Here is a 20737-nt window from a genome sequence, read left to right on the forward strand (position 1 = left end):
CAGACTGCTGGACTGAGACACAGACTGGTAACGGGCTTGTGCTGCCTGCAGACTACTAGGCCAGGACACAGACTGGGGACGGGATTTTGCTGACTGCAGACTGCTGGGCCGGAACACAGACTGGTAACTGAATTGTGCTGACTGCAGACTGCTGGGCTGGTCCACAGACTGATAACGGGCTTGTGCTGACTACAGGCCACTGATCTGGTCCACAGACTGATTATTACGTGCTTGTGCTGACTGCAGACTGAGGGGACGGGACACAGGCTGGTAACGGGATTGTGCTGACTGCAGAATGCTAAGCCAGTCCACAGACTGGTAACGGGCTTGTGCTGACTGCAGACTGCTGGACTGGAATACAGACTGGTAACGGGCTTGTGCTGCCTGCAGACTACTGGGCCAGGACACAGACTGGGAACGGGATTGTGCTGACTGCGGGCCGCTGATCTGGAACACAGACTGGTAACAGGCTTGTGCTGACTGCAGACTGCTGGGCTGGAACACAGACTAATAACAGGCTTATGCTGACTGCAGGCCGCTGATCTGGGTCACAGACTGAGAGCTAGTTTGCGCTAACTGCATGCCAGTGGGCTGGTCCACAGACTGGTAACAGGCTTGTGCTGACTGCAGGGCTGGGACACAGACTGGTAGTGGGCTTGTACTAAATGCAGGCCACTAGGATGGTCCACAGACTGTGAGCTGGCTTAGGCGGGTTGTTGGATGCCAGATTGATCCACAGACTGTGAGCTGGCTTGAGCTGGTTGTTGAATACCAGACTGGTCCACAGGCCAGTAACGGACTTGTGCTGGCTACAGACTGCTGGACTGGGACACGGACTGGTAACAGGATTAGGCTGACTGCAGGCCGCTGATCTGCGACACAGACTGAGAGCTGGTTTGCGCTGACTGCAGGCCAGCATACTGGTCCACAGACTGGTAACGGGCTTGTGCTGACTGCAGACTGCTCGGCTGGGACACAAACTGGTAACGGGAATGTGCTGACTGCAGGCCGCTGATCTGGGACACAGACTGGGAGCTGGTTTGCACTGACGACAGGCCACTGGGCTGGTCCGCAGACTGGTAGCAGGCTTATGCTGACTGCAGACTGCTGGGCTGGGACACAGACTGGTAACGGGCTTATGCTAGTTGCAGACTGCTTGGCCAGGATACAGATTGGTAACGGGCTTGTGCTGACAGCAGACCACTGGGCTGGTCCACAGACTGTGAACTGGCTTGGGCTAGTCTCACAGCCATGTTCACTCCATAGACAGTATATAAAAGACTTTTTAAAGCAAATAAGTGACTCTAAAAAATCTAACACCCAGCAATGTGTAATTTCATTGCATCTCCTTTCGAATACAACATTCAAATTACTAGACAAAAAATTATATCCTGTGAAAAGTGGATTTTGATGGGTACAGCGCCATAGACCTCCATTCATTCTACACTCGTCATGTGAGCGCCCTCATATGGAACAAGAGTGGAACTGCAACCGGAAGTTTATTGAGTGGCACTTCTCCCCTCATTAGACTTTCTCTGGTATTACCAGGCTACAGCATTGCGGGCATTTCTGCACAAAACAGAAAAATAAGCAATTGGGATGTTTTTTTCTTCGCTACTTCCGCTCATATTTGCATGGCTCATTTGTTGCATTTATTGATTTGACTGCACTGACACTATTGGATTGGAACAAAACTTAAACTGAATTGAGCTGGATGATGCCACCACTGTTTTCTGCAGAGCTGCTTTATAGCTGTTTTGACTTAAAGGGACATTGTGTAGGAATTTCTCCCATCTAGTGGTGAAATTGTATTTTGCATTCAAACGAATAATGCTCTCCAGCGCCTCACTTTTTCAAATGCGCGTTGCATCTACGGTAGCCGTTATGTACCTAAAAGCTATGACAGGATGTCTTATAATAGCACTTCGAGTTTTTCTTCGGGTGAACATGTTTGTTATTTAAAACAAACTGAAACTTGAAACAACGAAAAAAAGAATGTTACAGTATGAACTACTGACTGTCAAAAACATTAACTATGGTAATTAGTAGTAATGCCTTCTTTACTCGTTATATTTTTTGAAGTATGTGCATTGTTAGATATCATCATCATCAGAGCCTTCTCTAACGTTACTTTACTCAATAGCTGCTATTCATCAAAGAGCCTGTTTAACTTTTAACTATAAATGTTCGACTGTCTATATAATAAAGTACACAACCAAGCAATGAAAAAAAAGCTTGTAATTAAGACTGTAACATTGACTTACCTGTCGAGAAGAAAGCAGGCAACTTCAGGGTCTCTTTTGAAAGCTTTCTCCTGCATTAGCTATCCTGACAGTAACCCTTGTTTTTGTAATCTCCGGTCACGTTTCCTTTTACGATCTATTTTGGACTTTTTCGACGACGAGGACTCCTTATCCTGTGACTCACATGTATGTATGAATGAACGGTGTATAAATAACCGTGCAGTGCAGCCTTTTAAACTTGCCGCGGCAGTGACAAGCGCCTCTCACTGCTCTGCGCCTCCGCTTCTGCTGGCTTCAGTCACGTGACGCTGGCTCTGAACGAAACGCGTTGTGGAAACGCGTTGGCCTAGTACTTTTTGTCCCTCTCTGCTATTATAGTTTTTCAAGATGGCGGAACTACATGGAAGCCTCCGTGGACTTACCCGTCCCATGTATATAAAGATAATAAATTCTTCGTTTACGAGGATTATTCTGAACATTGGCATAGGTATTTGTACACCATTGAGGGCATATTTATGAATAAAAATATAGATTTTAGATAATAAAATACCTAAAAAGCTACACATTGTCCCTTTAATTTTATAATTGAAGAATTTTTCAGTTATTGAACTGAACTGAATCAACATTGAACTGATTTACACGACAACAATGTACTAAAAACAGAAAAGGTTTTCCTTTGCATTTTTTGCATACAAACGACAACATTGTCAAAACGATTCCTGTTCACATGGATCTGCTAAAACGACTAACGCTGTATTATTCATGCCTGGCCAGTAGTTGGCGATGTGTAGCTAGCTTCGAATTTTGACTTTGAACTCCCGTTTTTGCGGTAGCTCTGTATATTTTTATGGCATCGCTGTCGAAGAGTAAGTAGCTGGTGAAGTGGATTTACAGATTTAAATAAAGTTATCATGAGCATTGTAAAGTTTGAAGTGGATGTCATAGCAAATGTCAGGACGATTTTAAAACGAGCGGTTCATTCATAAATCCGTGAATAGTGAATCAGCCACCTACGACACCAAAGGCGACTATCTCACGAATCACACTTGCTAATACATTTAAATTCTGTTACTATTATATAAAAGTAAATATGATGAACAAGACCCACTTTGATTTTCCCCACTGACTGAAGAAGCCAGGCCTATGTCACCACAGAGACATTTTGAGTGAACATTATGAGGTCAAAGAAATTTAATAAAGTGAGACATACACTATAAAAAATTGTTCTCTCAACTTAACTTATTGAGTTATCTTTTTGCTTTGATTTAAGTTGTATGTACTTAGAATATTAAGTATTTCAACTTACAGAGTTTTGTTGGCATAATTAAATAATTGACCCAACTACTTATTTCAAGTAAACTGGATTTAAAAGTGTCTGTACTAAATACATATAAACGACCTTGTCAGCTGTTTCCCTTACAAATTAACAAATTTAAAGGTCAAAACAGTAAAATATCCAAGAGTTTCAATAGCCAGTGTTTAACATTTAAATAAACAGGAAAGAAAACAGGTCTCTTTTTGTCTAATAAAATTATATTTCAATTGGTCAGTGTTTAAAGGTGATAATGTACTTAAAACAATGAAAAAGGATAAAAATGGAAGTTACATTTGGTACTTCACAGAGACTTCTTAGAACGACGACTTCTTCCAATACGAGGGCTACATCACTGCAGTCGCACGTAACCGCCACTCTTTCTCAGGGTGGGAAAAGAGGAGGAATCAGTTGCAGGAATAACTGATTTATTGAATATCAAAAAGCATACAAAAACAGGAACACAGGAGGAATAATATATTCAGTATATCTGAATATATTCAGCATCATATTCAAAACAGTAAAAAAACATTCTCTCTACGAATCTGTAAAAATCAGGTTAAAAAGTACATACACAGAATTTAAAAATATTTAAATACATGAAAAATACTACAATTAGATGAATACAAGTAGTATTGTTTCTTTTTTGTTTCACCAGTAGGGGGTCCCATAAACATTCAAGTGGTGTAACTTCACCAAACATTGCATTAAAAAAAACAGTCCAAAATCTTCTCCAGCAGGTTTGCTGTCCGTTGTCGACTTTGTTGAGTTTGACAATTTTGATGTTTTCCTGTAAAACTTTCTTTAAATTCCCTTTTTTTAAAGAGACTGTAAGATATTTATTTTAACAATCAAGCTTTTCACATTTCTCACAAATATAGAAATATATAAATACAAAACAGCAGTTAAACATTTACAAAATCTATAACAGCTAAAAAAAAAAAAAATAGGCTCCATCTAAAAAAACAATGTAACCCGAAACAATATAATCTGAAAAAGAACAGTGAAAGGCTGTACAAAAAATAAGTGGTTTCCTAATGCTTTAACAAAGGTTCCTTTAATAAAATACCTTTTCAACAGGTCAAAACAACAAGCCGGTGAGACTCGTGACAAAATTATGGAGATTCAGCATCACTCATTGTAATTAAAATGCAACTGCATTTTAGGCCCTTAAAGGAAAGAATTAAAAATGGAAAACCTTGAATTTTCACAGGTTTTGATGGCAAGATGGCCAATGGTCAGTCAGAAATGCCAAGTTGCTCCGAAATATCCACCCATTCCTTCTATCCTAGGAGACTCTTGTTGGTAAAAAAAATATTGCTGCATCAAGCAATATCTAATGAGTCATTTCAGTCAAATTTTCCAAGTTTCGATTTTAGATTGGGAGAAAATTCTGATTAATCATCTGTCTACTGTGTTAGTGGACCTCATGCATCAATATATTTCAGCTACAATTCATACTTATACTGTGAATGTTGTTTTTGAAAATACTTAATCTGCAGTAACTTTTTTTGGCTGTAAATAAATGTATTTGTATTATTAGAATGTAATTTTCATTGACATCAAAAAAGGTAATGTGATTACACAATGTATGTGAATTGTGATGCATTACTTTACTTGTTAGATCAAAAAGTAATCTGATTTTGTAATGCACGTTACTTGTAATGCGTTTCTTTACTCGTAACATCAAAAAGTAATCTGATCACGTAATGCACATTACTTGTAATTAATTACTTTACTTGTTAGATCAAAAAGTAATATTTACTTAATACATGTTGCTTGTAATGCATTACTTTACTTGTTAGATCAAAAAGTAATCCGATTTCATAATGCATGTTGCTTGTAATGCGTTACCCCCCAACACTGCTCATTTCAGATGAGACTGAAAAAACTTTATCGCTAGGTTTTCTCAGAGGAGGGCTTGCCTTTGCAATATTTCACATTTATATATTTTTTTATATATTTTATAGTTTTCACATGATTTGATATAATTGTATTGATTGGTTTGTTAAATACACACACTATATCTGTTTGATTATTGTATGATTATATGCGTTTAATACAGTATCTCTTCAGTTTAAACCATAAACGCATGTTGTCCACTCAAGTGGACATCTGAAGATCTCTTTGAAAAATGTGTAAAAAAAAGAGCAATAAAAACACATAGGAAAAAAAAAATCCTGACCGAGGTTATCATAATTCATGCATGAAAGGGTTAAAATAAAATCACAGATCCTGCTGGTTGAAATATAAATATTGAAGACATTCATGTTTCTGTGCTGTTAATGAAAATGAAAATACAAAAGCAAAATTGCAAAAATAAACTAAACTACAACTTAAAAATTACCACGTTTTATTTTAGATTTCTTAGTATATCAAATTGTATCAGAAGATATATTATCAATATATTATACAGTTCAATATTAATATAATACTTGAAAAATTAACACTGAAAGCTAAAACTATTGTAAAAATTTACACTCGTAAATCGCTAGTAAAACTTTCACGATTAATTACAAAGAAATGTCAAATAGAGTTAAACTTGGCATTTTTTAAAGTAGAAAGTTTCGAATTGTATTTTCTTTTAAAATCTTTACTTTTACAGTGTGTCGCACGCAGAGCGAAACCTAAACTGAAAGGACTGATAGAAAATAAAACAGAAATAACACCGACTGTAACACATCCACTAGTCTTCTATAATCTGCATCGAATGCGGGACATTTTTACTGACGAGTGAAAGTGCGTCAACAAACCTAAACAATCCAACAGTGACTGATGTGACAGACGCTTGTGGTTTAGTATCCGGTCTTCTGTGGCTGCATGTAGGCAGGGTTATAGGCCGGCTGATCGAATGACTCTTGGGGCGGATAAGTACAACCGTACTGGGCAGGGGGCATCATGGGATACATGGCCTGACTTCCGTCATATGGAGCTTGAACACCGGGATATCCAGGGCTTTCTGGAAATGCAAAAAGACACAAATTATTTTCAAGCAAAATATCAGTACATGGTCTCAATCTGTCAAGTACTAGCCTAGGTAGGGGTTGCACGACTACTGATCTCTCCTAGTTACTAGTTGCAAAACAATAGTTACTTGAGTACCTGTGGTTTATGTTACAGTTTAAAAAAAGACTAAAAATAACAGAATGTGCCAACAAGTGTTTATTCATTGACAGCCCAACAATTATGTCTTGTATTGTAAAAAGATGGCACACCTGATTTGCACTTACGGTCTTGTGGACTTCACAAGTGTTCAACACTAGACCACCACAAGTGTTCATTTTTACAGTTAGCCTAGGGGTATTATACATCATTCGCATCCTCATATACAGTGCATCCGGAAAGTATTCACAGTGCTTCACTTTTTCCTAATTTTGTTATGTTACAGCCTTATTCCAAAATTGATTAAATTCATTATTTTCCTCAAAATTCTACAAACAGTACCCCATAATGACAACGTGAAAGAAGTTTGTTTGAAATCTTTGCAAATTTATTTAAAAATAAAATAAATAAAATAAAATAAACTCCTTGCCACTCCTTTGTTATCTTGGCTGTGTGCTTAGGGTCGTTGTGCTTTTGGAAGATGAACCGTTGCCCCAGTCTGAGGTCCAGAGCGCTCTGGAGCAGGTTTTCATCAAGGATGTCTCTGTACATTGCTGCATTCATCTTTCCCTCGATCCGGACTAGTCTCCCAGTTCCAGCCGCTGAAAAACATCCCCACAGCATGATGCTGCCACCACCATGCTTCACTTAGGGATGGTATTGGCCAGGTGATGAGCGGTGCCTGGTTTCCTCCAGACATGACGCTTTCGATTCAGGTCAAAGAGTTTAATCTTTGTTTCTCATGGACTGAGAGTCCTTCAGGAGGGCTGTCATGTGCCTTTTACTGAGGAGTGGCTTCCGTCTGGCAACTCTACCATACAGGCCTGACTGGTGGAGTGAGAGATGGTTGTTCTTCTGGAAGGTTCTCCTCTGTCCCCTGAGAAACGCTGGAGCTCTGTCAGAGTGAACATCGTGTTCTTGGTCACCTCCCTGACTAAGGCCCTTCTCCCCCGATTGCTCAGTTTGGCCGGGCGGCCAGCTCTAGGAAGAGTCCCGATGGTTCCAAACTACTTCCATTTACGGATGATGGACTGTGCTCATTGGGACCTTCAATGCTTCAGAAACGTTTCTGTACCCTTCCCCAGATCTGTGCCTCGATACAATCCTGTCTCAGAGGTCTACAGACAATTCCTTGGACTTCACGGCTTGGTTTGTGCTCTGACATGCACTTCTTCTTCTTCTTCTTTTTCATTTTATTGGCAACCGCACTTTACAGTGCATTACTGCCATCATCTGGTAGCTTGGAGCTCGGACCAGAAACATTCCTAGCTCTTAATATTTCTAAGTGTCTTTCCGTGTCCACGGTTTGCAGTGTGTGTGTCTGTTCACTACTCACTCATGCAATCTCTAGTACAGGGGTGCAAAACTCAGCTCTATGCTGTGTGCACGCCACGTGCTAAGTCGTAGCTCTCGGAAAATTACCAGTTTACACGTTGTAATTACGAGTTCTACATGTACGTGAAGGCTTTTTACAGTTGGCGTGAACGCACCTTTAGCTTCAACCCTAATTAAACACACCTGATTCAGCCGATCAAACAGGCTTATTTGAAAACTACAGGTATGTGTGAGTTGGAGCAGGATTGGAAGTTTTTCTCCCCTTTTCTAGGTCTTCTCACCTGCCATGTTATATGAGAGTTGGGATCCAGGTGCGTATGGCTGTCCCTGATATGGTCCCGTCTGCATAGGCTGAGCGCCGTAGCCCGGTTGAGTCGGCACAGGCTGGTATGCTGGATTCTGAGCTGGCTGCATGACAGGCTGCTGCTGCTGCTGCTGAATGCATTGCGTATTCATGACTGAGGTTATATGTGCTCCTACCACAGCTGTGGGAAAAAGACAGAGACATTTTTTTTTATAATTCTTATCATTTTACTACCAGCCTAAACGTTATATTGACACTAAAACACTTACGTCTGGGTTTTCTGCACATTTTATACATAAAGCAGCAGGGGCAGCAGCAGCAGATGATGAACACAATGCATATGATCAACAATCCCATTATTCCTGAAACAATGATGAGGACTTCATTGCTTTGGCTGTTGGACAGATTATGAAAAAATATGAAGCAACAAGCATTATAAACACTCTTTATCATGTTCTAGTATATTTAATCTATAAAATCTTATTTATACATCAAAATTATATTTCTTGATCATCATTTTATTAATTAGTTTTATTTATTTAAATGTTAATTTTTTATTTATTTTTTAATGTTAATTGTTATTTTCCTATGGACTGGACATTTGAATTCACTTCTACACTCTTAAAAATAAAGATTCTTTATTGGTATCTATTGTTTCATGAAGAACCTTTACATTCATGGAAACTTTTCATTGCACAAATGGTTCTTCAGATTCTAAAGAAATTGTTTTTTTCTTTTTTTTTTAAGAACTGTTCACTGTAAGATTCTTTGGGGAGCCAAATGGTTCTTCTATGGCATGGTTGCCGAAAATCCTCTTTCGGAACTGTTATTATCAAGATTGTAGGTGCAGATTTTGATTGCAAGATTTTGATTGCAACTTCTGAAATAAAACATTTGTAGCTCCATTACTGGGGTAAAAACTTGAAAAAGGTGGATGTTGCATCATTCTTCTCTCTTGCCTCATTTGTCATTAAATTGACTTAATAAATGTGAACGCTACAGCTTTCACAACCAAAAACGTGAACTATTTATTCTTTGTTCTTTAATTATCAAGCAAAGCATTTTCCCACCTTGCACTACACAAAGTGGCTGTTGTTATGTTGTAAAGTGTCAATCTGGGGGATGCATCTTGCAAACTGCAGTTTAGTAAAACGACCACAACCTCTGTAGGAAACGACGAGTGGAACGACACACGGAGAGACAAAACCTCAAGTAACACACATCGCAAAAACAATACAAAGGTAAACTTAGTGATAAGGTTTCAGGTTTGAGATTAACCTCAACCATTAGATTAAAACTACTAACATTTCAGAAGAAATCACCATGATTTTACGCTTCACTGATTTATCACTAGTTAACAGTTACAGATTATGAGGGAGAAATGAAAGCAATAACTGACCCCAAAATGAAAATTATGTTCTTTTTAAACACTTTAAAAATTTCTCCTGTTTTGTGTAGGGGTGAGCGTGGCACAACCTAATGCGGGGCTAGTTGTAACACACTTGTTTTAAATACCTCCACACATGCCAGCATGACGAAATTTAGTGTATTTACTAGTTGCCATTTCAACACTATATAGAGAAAAAATGGTGCCAAAATTCTGAAATCTTAGGAAGATATCACTGAACATAACCTTCGTTGACCTTCGTTTAATCCGAGATGCAGGTAATGCTGCAGCTCTGATTTTATTTCTGAACTTGAGTGCGGCTTTTGATACAATAGTCTATAGACCATGTGATTCTCATAAAGCGGTTATCCCAATTGGTTGGAATACATGGGACAGTTTTAAAGTGGTTCAAGTCTTATCTTACTGATAGAGCATTCTCAGTGAAGTATGGTAACTTTGTTTCAACAACAGTGCCTGCCACTTGTGGGGTTATGTTACTGGCCCTATTTTACATGTTGCCCCTGAGTTCGATTTTTTAAAAATATGGCGTCTTACCATTTGTACACTGACAACTAACTAACCCTAACTAATTTAAACTTTAAACTAAATTAAACTTCAAACTATTTTAATCTTCAAACTACTTTAAACTTCAAACTTTCTGGTCCAAACTTTCTCAACTTAAAATTTGTCTCGACAAACTTTTTAATCTAGTTTAACAGTTGAAATAGTTCTTAAATGCTGATCTAACCAGCAGAAGACACTAGCCGCGTTTAAATCACTGTTGCGCAGATGCGGAATGTTGTAACACTGCGTTACAATGAGCCCCATTAGAATCTATTGAGAAACCAGGTGAATAAATACTGAGAGTCAATGTTCAGAAATTATGAATTTTTTTATTTAATTTTTTGTTGTCAAACTCCAAAAATTGTTTATTACTTTTAATTATTAAAAAATGCCATTGTTTTACATGAAAAAGTTAATAATTGTATTTTAGTGAGAAAATATGTTAGTTTGTCTTGGATCATTTTTTTATTAGATCAGATTACATTTTAAGCTGTCATGGTCATGTCAAAATACACCATGTTGTCACATTTCACTTCCACACAGTATTAATAAAACAAAACCACATAATTGAATGAATTATGTGTGAAATTAATGCGGAAGTCAAAAAGCGTAAAGTTGTGCCTCGCTCTGCCCTAAAGCAGGCGAGAGACAATCATACAAGTTTTGAATGACATGAGGATGTGTAAAAAGGACTTTTGGGTCTAAAAGACATTTGTATTAAGACTGAAACGACTTAAAATTCCTTACACAGTGCACGCGATTTGCTCCTCCGTGGATAACTTCCTAGATTCAAAGAAGCAGCAGTATCTGTTATCGCAGGTCCCACAGCAATGCTTCGGAAGATACCCGACGTTGTTGCATCTTATCGACGGCCTGTACTCGTGTTTGCTGGTGATGTAGGGGATACAGTCATTGTCACCTTAAATAACAGGGGAAATGTGGCACATTTAATACAAATATTAAAAAAAAATTTAAGTAATAGTATAAGTGCGGAGTAAACTATTTATTTTGTACTTGACAGCCATCGGTAAACCGCCCAAAAACAAGTTTAAAGTGTTTCTTTAGATTTTTGTAACAGCCCGTATAACTTACCGACTGTGACTGTGAATAAACCCGCAGACAGGAGCAGAAGAACCGCGATGGTGGAGGACATAGCTCTTCTTCTGATGAAGCCTGCAGCACCAAATCCAACTGAGGCTCTTGAATAGTAATGAAGTAACTAGGTGGGCGTAAAAGGAACCGACTAGACTTTCTTTTGTCTTGTTTTCGTGTCATCAACTGCACCTACTACACGTGAAACGAAAGCGATAGAAGAAAAAAAAAGACTTGTGAAAGGCTATAGCCTATTAATAGCATTTAGCACCTGAGCCACTAAGTTAATTTATTGAGAGACAAAGCAGCACTCGAGTCACTGGAGTTTCACAAATCATGACTGTAAAATACCATATTGCAGGACCAGCTTTGGTCAAACGACCTTCTCGAACTCATTACCATCTGACATCAAGATTGTACCTGACTTTAAAGTGTTTACTTCCAGGCTAAAAAACTGGTTAAAAACAAACCAAAAGTGTACTCATTTTTAATTATTGTAAGGTAAGAGTTGTATATGATATGCATGTTTATATATCATGTTTATATAATATATATATATATATATATTTTTTTTTTTTTTTTTTTAGGTAGTGTAGTATGTAAATTTTACAGGTAAACTTCATGGGTAAATTTTATTGTGTATAAAGGTCCAACCAGGGACAGGAGTATAGTTTATATATTGTGTTTATATTGTTTTAAATTGAAATAGTGAAGTATGTAAATTCTATTGTGTCTAAAAGCCCAACCAGGGACAGGAGTTGTTTATATATTATGTTTATATTGTTTTAAATTGAAATAGTGATGTATGTAAATTCTATTGTGTCTAAAAGCCCAACCAGGGACAGGAGTTGTTTATATATTATGTTTATATTGTTTTAAATTGAAATAGTGATGTATGTAAATTCTATTGTGTCTAAAAGCCCAACCAGGGACAGGAGTTGAAAATTAGCATTTGCTATAAACTTTTTATGCAGCACTTCAGTGACAAGCTTGCTTTGACACTATGTTTGTTTGCATTGTCCCTGTCAAATAAATAAAAATTAATTAATTAATTAATTAATTAATGTGTTAAGTCTGTAAATCACGAATAATTTCTATGAATCTTTTTTGTTGTTCGCTTTTAAGAACAAAAATGTGAGAACTAATAAAGAACTTAAAAAAAAGTATAATTTAGAGAGCCTTATGTCGACCCAGTGCCTGATTTGTTTGATACAGAATAACGTTCAAAGCGTATAGGCTGCGCAAAATAATTTTTTCCCACAAGTGGCGATGTTATGTTAACTTTTGAACATAAATCATTTTAGTTAAATAAGATGTGTGCAGTTTATTGACCTATAAACAAAAGGCCATACAATGATACGTGTGGGTCTCATTCACTATAATTGCATGAGTTGTAGGCTATTTAATAGCCTAGGCACAGGAGAACTTCTCACGAAAATCTCCACAAACTTCACAGTACGTGCGTACACACATGAACTCCCTTTCTAATTTTAGTGAATTTGGAGTATTCTAAAAGAGCAGTCAGGTACGAGGTGTCATTAGCAGAAAACACGCCCAAACCATCTCCATATAAGGCCTTTTCACAACTTATTATGACAAATACACTTTTACATGGTGTTTGGACATAAATGTGTTGGCAGTATGTGAACACAATCACCCTACAATTATAAAAATCCACCCACTCCTTTTATTTTAAACCAAAGCAGTCTCATAGACATGCCATTTTGATTCTCTGAGCAGTGTGACATCATACTGCACAGGTTTTTGTGTATTTTGCAGTGTATGTTAATGATAATGCAAGGGAGAGAGAGAGAGTTAAGGGATAAGACTTTAATGCGCACTTCTTGAACTGTTTTATTCAGCTCTAACAGTGATTTTATGGGGTAAAAACTGTTAGGGGGTAACAGTTTAGGACCCAAGGACCAGATGCTATTCGGCAACAAAGGATTCCATTCATTATGCTAAGCTAAGGTAACGGCGGCGCTGCCAGACTAAGACAATGCATGCACGGAGACAAAAATGTGTTTGCCCACCTATCTAAATGTAGGGGAGACGATGAATAACCCCTATTTCAAAAAACAGTGGCATGTTCCTTTAACAAAGAAATGGTCCCTTAACTATTGGCTTCAATTACGTGCTGTTTTTTGTGTGTGTCCCTTTAAATGCAAATGAGCTGCTGCTCCCCGCCCCCTTTCAAGAAGAATGCGGAGCTTCAAGAGCTCATGCTGGCCAGGGGGGTAATCCAGCACCCGAAAAGCGTACCATGTCCGGGGCCGCCATTGGCTAACAAGCCATCACCTGCTGTTAGCATCCCATTGACTCTTTACATCTGAGGTGTTTAAAGACTCCATTTGTCCATTGTTTATTTCTAAAGAAACACGACAATGTATAAAAGGCTCCATTACCTTGTACCTTACGTTATGGCCCCGTAGAAGCAGTTTTTGTAAAAATAGGCTAACGATTGCGTCATAACCACGCGACCATCTGGAAATTACCGTATAGACAGGAGGAGCTCGCAGTCAATCGGGGGGACGTGGAGGCATAAAATCTAATAAAGTCAAGGGAGAAGCCCATAGAGTCATAAAGTTGCTCCTGCTCCTAGCTCATGGACAGCTCCTACTCACGCTCTCCATCTCTGCAAGTTTCGGAAGGGAATGATTCAGATTTCTCTTGGCACAGCTACTAGAAGACTTACAACTGTCAGACAGGTTGCTCACATCACATCTACGTCATCAAGCTCAGTTTGAGTCTGCGCAGTACGCTCAGCCATCAGGAAGTGAGAGCTTCTAATTTGCTTCACTTTTCTCCGTTGAAGTCTATGGGGTCGCTGTGTCCATTTCTTTTACTGTCTATGGTGCTGGCATCAAAACAGGACCATCTCACACGAACAAAAAAATTTTGGAAACTGTACTAGCGGTGTTCAGTTCGAACCAGAATAGGACAATAATGCCTAGAGCCAGATGCTGCATGGAGATAGAACAGGTATAGTTTAGTTTAATTACGGTTATAACTTATCTTGTCACCTTGATTTTATCCACTACAAGCCTGTTGTAGCGGACCCTGTCCAATATGGAAGCTTATGGGTAGCAATATTCAATTTGAAATGTAATATGCAAAATCACAATGCAATATGTAAAATGGCAATGCATTTCTGTATTTTAATTTAAATTTTCCCATACATTTGTGCAACGTTTGGTGCAAAATGAAAATGAAAATTCAATTATATAATTTACATTTGCCATTTCATACACTAGTTTTAATATGTAAATTGAATACATATTTTAACGCTTTATAAGTTGCAAAATTAAAATTAAAATGTATTACAGAAATGATTAGATAGTAATAAATATTATTTCAATATTTAAGAAACCGAAGCAGAACAAAATAAACGTTTATCAGCGCAAATTAGCACAAACATATGAGACTATTTTGGGTGAATGTGGAGCAGGTCGGGGGGCTGGTGACGTCATCGTCTATAATTCGGTCTAATATTTCAAAAACTGAAGCAGCACAAACAAAACCGGCACAAACCGAACGAGATTTTATTTGGAGCATGTGGCGGGCTGGGTGGCAGAATGACCTATAAATATTATTTTTAATATCTAAAAAACAGAAGCAGGAAACACAAACAAAAATTACAGCACAAACGAAGTAAAACGATTGAGCCTATTTTGCCGACGTTTTGCATTGGGTTGGGGGCGGGGCCAACTTCACGCAGTGATTGACAGGGCGGGGTGGGCACGTGATCGGCTCAGAATACATTTTCAAATTGCACATTGAATTTAGCTAAATTCATTGCGGGACACTTACTGGAAATGCAATCGCAAGTGTCTTAACTGTGAGTGTAAATGCAATTAAGAAAAAATTACATTTAAATTACAATTTTGCTACAGTTTTTGCTTGAACATGTTAAACATATCTAATCATTTCTGTAATACATTTTAATTTTAATTTTGCAACTTATAAAGCGTTAAAATATGTATTCAATTTACATATTAAAACTAGTGTATGAAATGGCAAATGTAAATTATATAATTGAATTTTCATTTTCATTTTGCACCAAACGTTGCACAAATGTATGGGTAAATTAAAATTTAAATACAGAAATGCATTGCCATTTTACATATTGCATTGACATTTTGCATATTACATTTCAAATTGAAATTTGCTACCCATAAGCTTGAATGATGGCCAAAACTTTACTAATCAGATTTATGAAGTTCATTGTAGGCAACATCACACAAAAGATGAAGCGTTCGTTTTGAAGAGGGTGGATTGGAATCCACTGCTGCTTCAATGTATATGTAATGAGTGATTATGATCAAGGTATTAATCAATATTTTTCCTTCTAAATATCACATGAGTTGAATGACTTCTCTGGAGATTTTACTTTGTTATAGAAGTTACCAGTGTGATTACTGAAATGTTCTTTTCATGTATTCTTTAATGTCTGTGTTTGATATCTGAATGCAGTAACAGGGCTTGCTTATTTAGCCCGGCTTCCAGAAATGAAATAGGGACTTGTTTTGTGTTTGAGAAAGGTCTTCAACGTGTTAAAACATATAGGGGTCATTGAAGCCAATAGTTTAAGGGCCCATTTCTATGTTAAAGCCTTACTTTCCAGTTAGACTAAAGTGCAGTTCTCCTTGAGAGAAAGAATGCATTATCTTGATGTTTTGAGAATACTCTCCTATTTATAGTTAGAGCCTGGCCAAATCCAACCTTGGAAAAGCTGTGTGTCGGTCGGTCTTCTTGGTTACAGGTTAAGGAACCATTGGCATTATTGGAGATTGACCGAGTTGTTGTTCTGGACATGCTGGCACCCAACAACCCAAATCTGCGAACTGGAAGGTCACGACGTGCCTAACTTCAGGGTCAGAGTGTCTTTATAATTCTAACTCCGGGTCTTCTTTCAAACATCTGGTCCTTGGGTCCTAAACTGTATCCCCCTAACACCTCGTTTCATTACCCTATAATGTCTTTATAATTTTGAAGTACTTGCACACAATACATCAGGGATAGTTAGCTAAATAAATCCAAAATGTGGGACATCCATCCTGCAAATTTTTTACGTTTTACCTGTATTTTGAATGACGCATTAAATTGTTGTTTAAGGTTAAATGTCCACATAAACGGATAATTTCCTGGCAGCAAATTACCAGTACCTTTTTAAGGTTACCTTTCAGGTGCATTTCCGGAAACTGAAGAATCAATTAAACCCAGTTATGTTTTTCTTGCTAGTGTAATGCAAACAATCCTGATAAGTCCTGTTTGTGCTCCTCCCATCCAAGAAACTCAAGAAGAAACCAAAGACCAACAGTGTAATTTGAAACAGATTCATTTAAATGTTATTGAAAAATGAGAAAATACATATATACAAACAGACAGAACATGTCTGAGACAACCCACGGCTCTAATAACAAGCAAAAACAATCTTCAAGACAAAGTTGCAAAACTCAGGACTCTATAGTCAACTTGACTCCTGGCATTCCTTTTTGCCATAAAATGAACCCAATCCAACAAGTGTAGTGCAATCTCAAAATATCAATAGCAATCTAGGATCCCAAATTATAGGACAATGGATAGTTAATCCACTTCAATACTTCGGCAAATTATCTGGTTAAAATAGGGAGAAACAAACAAATTCAAGTGCACAAAGCAACTTCGCAATGGCGAACAAGAGAGTATAAATGTTAGGCATTAACAAACAACAATAATACTTGTATTCTCGACACCATGGTAGGACAGTGTCCACAGTAGCTGCACAATTCACTAGGGCAGAACAGTGAGGAAACACGTAACCCAGTGGTTTTGGTTTAGTAACTGGTCTTAACTGTTGTAGCCAAAGTTGTACATGGTAACTCCACATAAGCGGGGTTGTATGCAGGTTGAGGTGTGGTGTAGTCTGTGGGCAGCGGTGGTTGAGCTGGTTGTATAGGGTACATGGCCTGATAACCGTCATTGGGAGCCTGGCTGAAGGGAACAGGATACCCTGGACCTGCTGGAAAACAAAGACCGCAATCATTTTCATTGTTCGCCATCTTGCTCAAATAGCCTTGGTCGTCTTGTTGCAGATATTACCAGCCTCCTGATACGGTTGTTCCTTAAAAGGACCAATTGGCATGGGTTGGCCTCCGTAAGGTGGGTTATTTGGCAAAGGCTGGAAAATAAGGTACTGACTGCCCTGAATGTCAGGCCGTGGAAGGTATTGTGTCGTCACGACTGAAGTTGTCGCAATCACAGCTATAGGGAGAATCAAAGGTGGAACAACATTGAAATGACGTTCTAAAAGCATTCGGCTCTATTGACGGACATACATTGGCACTTACGTCTAGGACTTCTGAACCTTTTATGGAGACAGCAGCAGGGACAGACCCAGCAGGTGATGAGCACAATGATGGAGGTCGCAAGTATGAGGACTACTACTACGGGGAAAATGACCTCATCAGGCACAGACTCCATTCGAGGAGGTTCACCCAAATTCTTGAAACCTTCTTTTCTGGACAGATTATGAAGAATAAACATTAGAAATCCAATTTTATATTATAAATATAATTAGGTTACAAATGGTCACTGGAAATCGGTTTCAGCCATCCATTTTTACTTGACAAATCCTTTGTCGTCTTGGGACTGAAAAGGTTTGTGCTTGTAGAAAAACAAAATAATGGGGAAGAAGGCATTTCCTCTTTAGGGTTTCCTGTTCTGAAAGCTCTCTGAAAAAGGCAGCTGTGTCCAGAACTTATTGTCGTTGTCGCTCTTTAATGTTCAATTCTACTTACTTGTACTAGATTATGACAAAATCATCAAAATTAATACCCTGTGGTAACAGAAATGTGCAATACATGGTTCTGACTTAAATTAAGACAGAAAAGAGGAATTCCTCACAACAAACAGTCAAGTCGTCCTTGGATTTTTTTTTGCGGATCGGAGCAGCAGTACGTCTCACGACAGATTCCACAGCAGAACTTCCCAGAATCACACCATTCATATTTACCCCCGAACATGCTACAATCCTCACTGCCTAAACAAAAGAACAGAAGAGATATGAACCATTTTGAAAAGGCAAAATAATTGAGTTGTCTTGTGTTGCGAATCACTTGTTGAAAGCAGATTTGGAAGGTTGGGGTAAATAACAGGTTAAATATTTAAGAAACCCCATGAAAACACATTTTAATCTCTTTGAGTTTAATAATCTGTTCTACCAGTATTTTTACAGATATTCAAACTTTTCTGTTTGTATAAATTATTCAACTTTTTTGCAGCAACCAGTGCTCGAAGTGGGGCAGTATTGTATTTAACTAGAAAGACAAAACAATTGAGAGGCGTCTTGCTGCAGCCTGGGGTGGACCTCCAACCCAGCCCATATCCAAGTGTGACGTCAGAAGCCACGCCCATGTCCAAATACGTCACATTCCCATTGGAGTGATTTCTAACCCCACACCAGCCACTGATCCCAACATCTACCTGTCACTGTAACCTTAAAGGCCCCCAGAAATAAAAATGTAAGTTCTTTAGCATTTAGTATGAATATGTTACCCTTAATGTTATGAATAAGCTGGTGTGTTCCAAATCAATGACAAAATTCGCATTTAGGAGATATAAGCATTCAAAACTTACACTCTCTCACTTCCGCTAAAATGAGCAAAATTGACAATGAAAGCCGAGGAGACTTACTCTCCTAAGTAAGTTGATGAGTTGATTTATCTGCGTTTTAATATGCTCGTTCATAGAGATTTTTAGATGGATACTGAGGGCTTTTTAGGTTGGGTAGAATTTGCAATCTCTGACCCAGTTTGTTTGCTGGCTGCAATACGCTGTGTTTCCTGCCAACTAGCATCCTGGGGTGTCGAAATACTATTGGGTGAACTGGCAGTGGGCGGAATCACACAGACCAAAACAAAAACAGACATTTGAAATGCAATGTAAGTCGCTTTGGATAAAAGCGTCTGCCAAATGCATAAATGTAGAACGTAAATGTAGAATGTAGTAGAGTGAAAAAGTTACATACAGCACCTTTAACTTTGAAACAGGAAGAAGCATTGAGAAAACATAACCCTCACACCAAATTCTTTTTCATTGACTTCTTATATTTCTCTTTTTATGACAGATTGCACTGAAACCCACTTAAAACCTAACCCTTACGGCTGAAACCCATAAAACCCTTTCAATCAGAAACCTACACACAACAAATCAGGTTTCCTGGGCAGAAAGGGATGAGGAGTCTATCACAAGGTGATGTATTGGACACGGGCGTGGCTTCTGAAGTCACTCTTGGATGTGGGCGGGGTTGGATGTCCAGCGCAGGATGCAGCTTTCCCGCGAGTGGGCGTGGTTTCAGCGCAGCCAGCGGACACGCCCCCAGTGTTTGAGAGCATTTTCAAGATTTTGACAGCTTATTTTATTTACTTGGCGGCTTTTTTTAATCATTCAAATTTTGGCTGGGTGGCTAATAACACATTTTTCTGTGGTGTGACAAACTCAGAACATATGCTTAATTTTGACTTTACAGGGACTTAAAATTAAGTTCTTCAACACCTTATTTGAGAAGAAATTCGGATAATTTTCGACAATCAGTTCTTTCAAAGAATCTAAAAATAATTAGCATTAACATAAAACGAAACAAAAATTATATTCTCAAATTTAATGAGCTTGACATGTCCAAATGTGACGGTGAGCTGGTGTGTTGGTGGACGAATCGTTCAGACCAATTAAAACCCAAACCAACACCAGTTTTTTTGTGAACCTGTTCAACTATTCATTGAAAAGAAGAACAGTTCGTTCAAGAATCGAACAACGCTACTTGTTTGAAGTAATGCTGACCAGATTAAGCAACATAAACATTTGGCGACAGAGAAACAGTTATAATACACAATTCAACAAGTAAGTTACTGGCACACACAAACAACTAACGCGTGGGAAAAAGCAACGTGCTTCCGCGTGTTAAACGCGCGAAAATGTTGAGAGAAATTACAAATAACCCCAGAATAGCTCTTGAAAAAGGTGAAAACACAAATGATTATTATTATGGGGTTATTAGGATAATTAGCAAATCAATCTTAAAGACGTGCACAGCATCCTACTATACTTCTAATCAAACATGACACCCGTCCTGTATTCATACTTCAAAAACATCGATTTACTCGAAAAACAAGTTTAAACGCGTTGAAACGTTTAGACACTTACTGACTATGGTCGTGAATAAAGCCAAAAAGAACATGAGCAGCACCGGGACGCTGGAAGCCATAGCTGCTCTTTCACTTCGTCCGGTGGGTGTTGAGAATAACACGTCTCTCAACCAGGTTCAGGTGGGGGGTTTTAATTTTTCTGCTGCTGACTTGACCTATTAAGACTATAGTTACTCCCATGCAAGAGACTTCTCAAACTAAAACCAAGACCAC

General features: G+C 38.3%; 2 protein-coding genes and 1 long non-coding RNA gene across 5 annotated transcripts; 1 reads left to right on the forward strand and 2 right to left on the reverse strand.

The window, feature by feature from the left end:
• Nucleotides 1-3966: 3966 nt before the first annotated feature.
• LOC309475064 (uncharacterized protein) lies at nucleotides 3967-11512 on the reverse strand. Its single transcript, XM_082137685.1, has 5 exons — nucleotides 11340-11512; nucleotides 10995-11166; nucleotides 8566-8690; nucleotides 8274-8477; nucleotides 3967-6514 (listed from the first exon to the last, which is right to left on the reverse strand). The coding sequence occupies exons 1-5, from the start codon at nucleotides 11398-11400 to the stop codon at nucleotides 6351-6353; spliced, it is 726 nt and encodes a 241-aa protein (XP_081993811.1). The 5' UTR covers nucleotides 11401-11512; the 3' UTR covers nucleotides 3967-6350.
• Nucleotides 8697-10589, forward strand: LOC309475069. Its single transcript, XR_014197497.1, has 2 exons — nucleotides 8697-9537; nucleotides 9876-10589. It is a non-coding gene; the product is annotated as an uncharacterized lncRNA (long non-coding RNA).
• A 5147-nt stretch (nucleotides 11513-16659) lies between the features above and the next one.
• Nucleotides 16660-20658, reverse strand: LOC309475118 (protein shisa-5-like). 3 transcript variants are annotated; one of them, XM_082137738.1, is made up of 5 exons: nucleotides 20523-20658; nucleotides 18225-18360; nucleotides 17669-17838; nucleotides 17421-17582; nucleotides 16660-17340 (listed from the first exon to the last, which is right to left on the reverse strand). In XM_082137738.1, exons 1-5 carry the CDS (start codon nucleotides 20581-20583, stop codon nucleotides 17156-17158), a joined length of 714 nt encoding a protein of 237 aa, XP_081993864.1. In that variant the 5' UTR covers nucleotides 20584-20658; the 3' UTR covers nucleotides 16660-17155. The 3 variants fall into 3 exon arrangements, with proteins under 3 accessions (XP_081993864.1, XP_081993865.1, XP_081993866.1); XM_082137739.1 differs by lacking the exon at nucleotides 20523-20658 and adding an exon at nucleotides 19353-20507; XM_082137740.1 differs by lacking the exon at nucleotides 20523-20658 and adding an exon at nucleotides 19014-19341.
• Nucleotides 20659-20737: the final 79 nt, after the last annotated feature.

This window comes from Leuciscus leuciscus, assembly GCF_965113295.1.
Source record: "Leuciscus leuciscus genome assembly, chromosome: 15".
Lineage (NCBI taxonomy): Eukaryota > Metazoa > Chordata > Actinopteri > Cypriniformes > Leuciscidae > Leuciscus > Leuciscus leuciscus.

What these genes read in the sequence shown, in the direction of transcription:
- LOC309475064 (XM_082137685.1), bottom strand. Translation starts at nt 11,400, where the DNA reads ATGTCCTCCACCATCGCGGTTCTTCTGCTCCTGTCTGCGGGTTTATTC. An exon ending in TTTATTCACAGTCACAGTCG is followed by an intron (nt 11,167 to 11,339) that starts GTAAGTTATACG and finishes CTGTTATTTAAG; the next exon opens with GTGACAATGACTGTATCCCC. An exon ending in GAGCAAATCGCGTGCACTGT is followed by an intron (nt 8,691 to 10,994) that starts GTAAGGAATTTT and finishes TCTGTCCAACAG; the next exon opens with CCAAAGCAATGAAGTCCTCA.
- LOC309475118 (XM_082137738.1), bottom strand. Translation starts at nt 20,583, where the DNA reads ATGGCTTCCAGCGTCCCGGTGCTGCTCATGTTCTTTTTGGCTTTATTC. An exon ending in AAGGTTCAGAAGTCCTAGAC is followed by an intron (nt 17,583 to 17,668) that starts GTAAGTGCCAAT and finishes TTCTCCCTATAG; the next exon opens with CTGTGATTGCGACAACTTCA. An exon ending in ACAACCGTATCAGGAGGCTG is followed by an intron (nt 17,341 to 17,420) that starts GTAATATCTGCA and finishes TTTGTTTTCCAG; the next exon opens with CAGGTCCAGGGTATCCTGTT.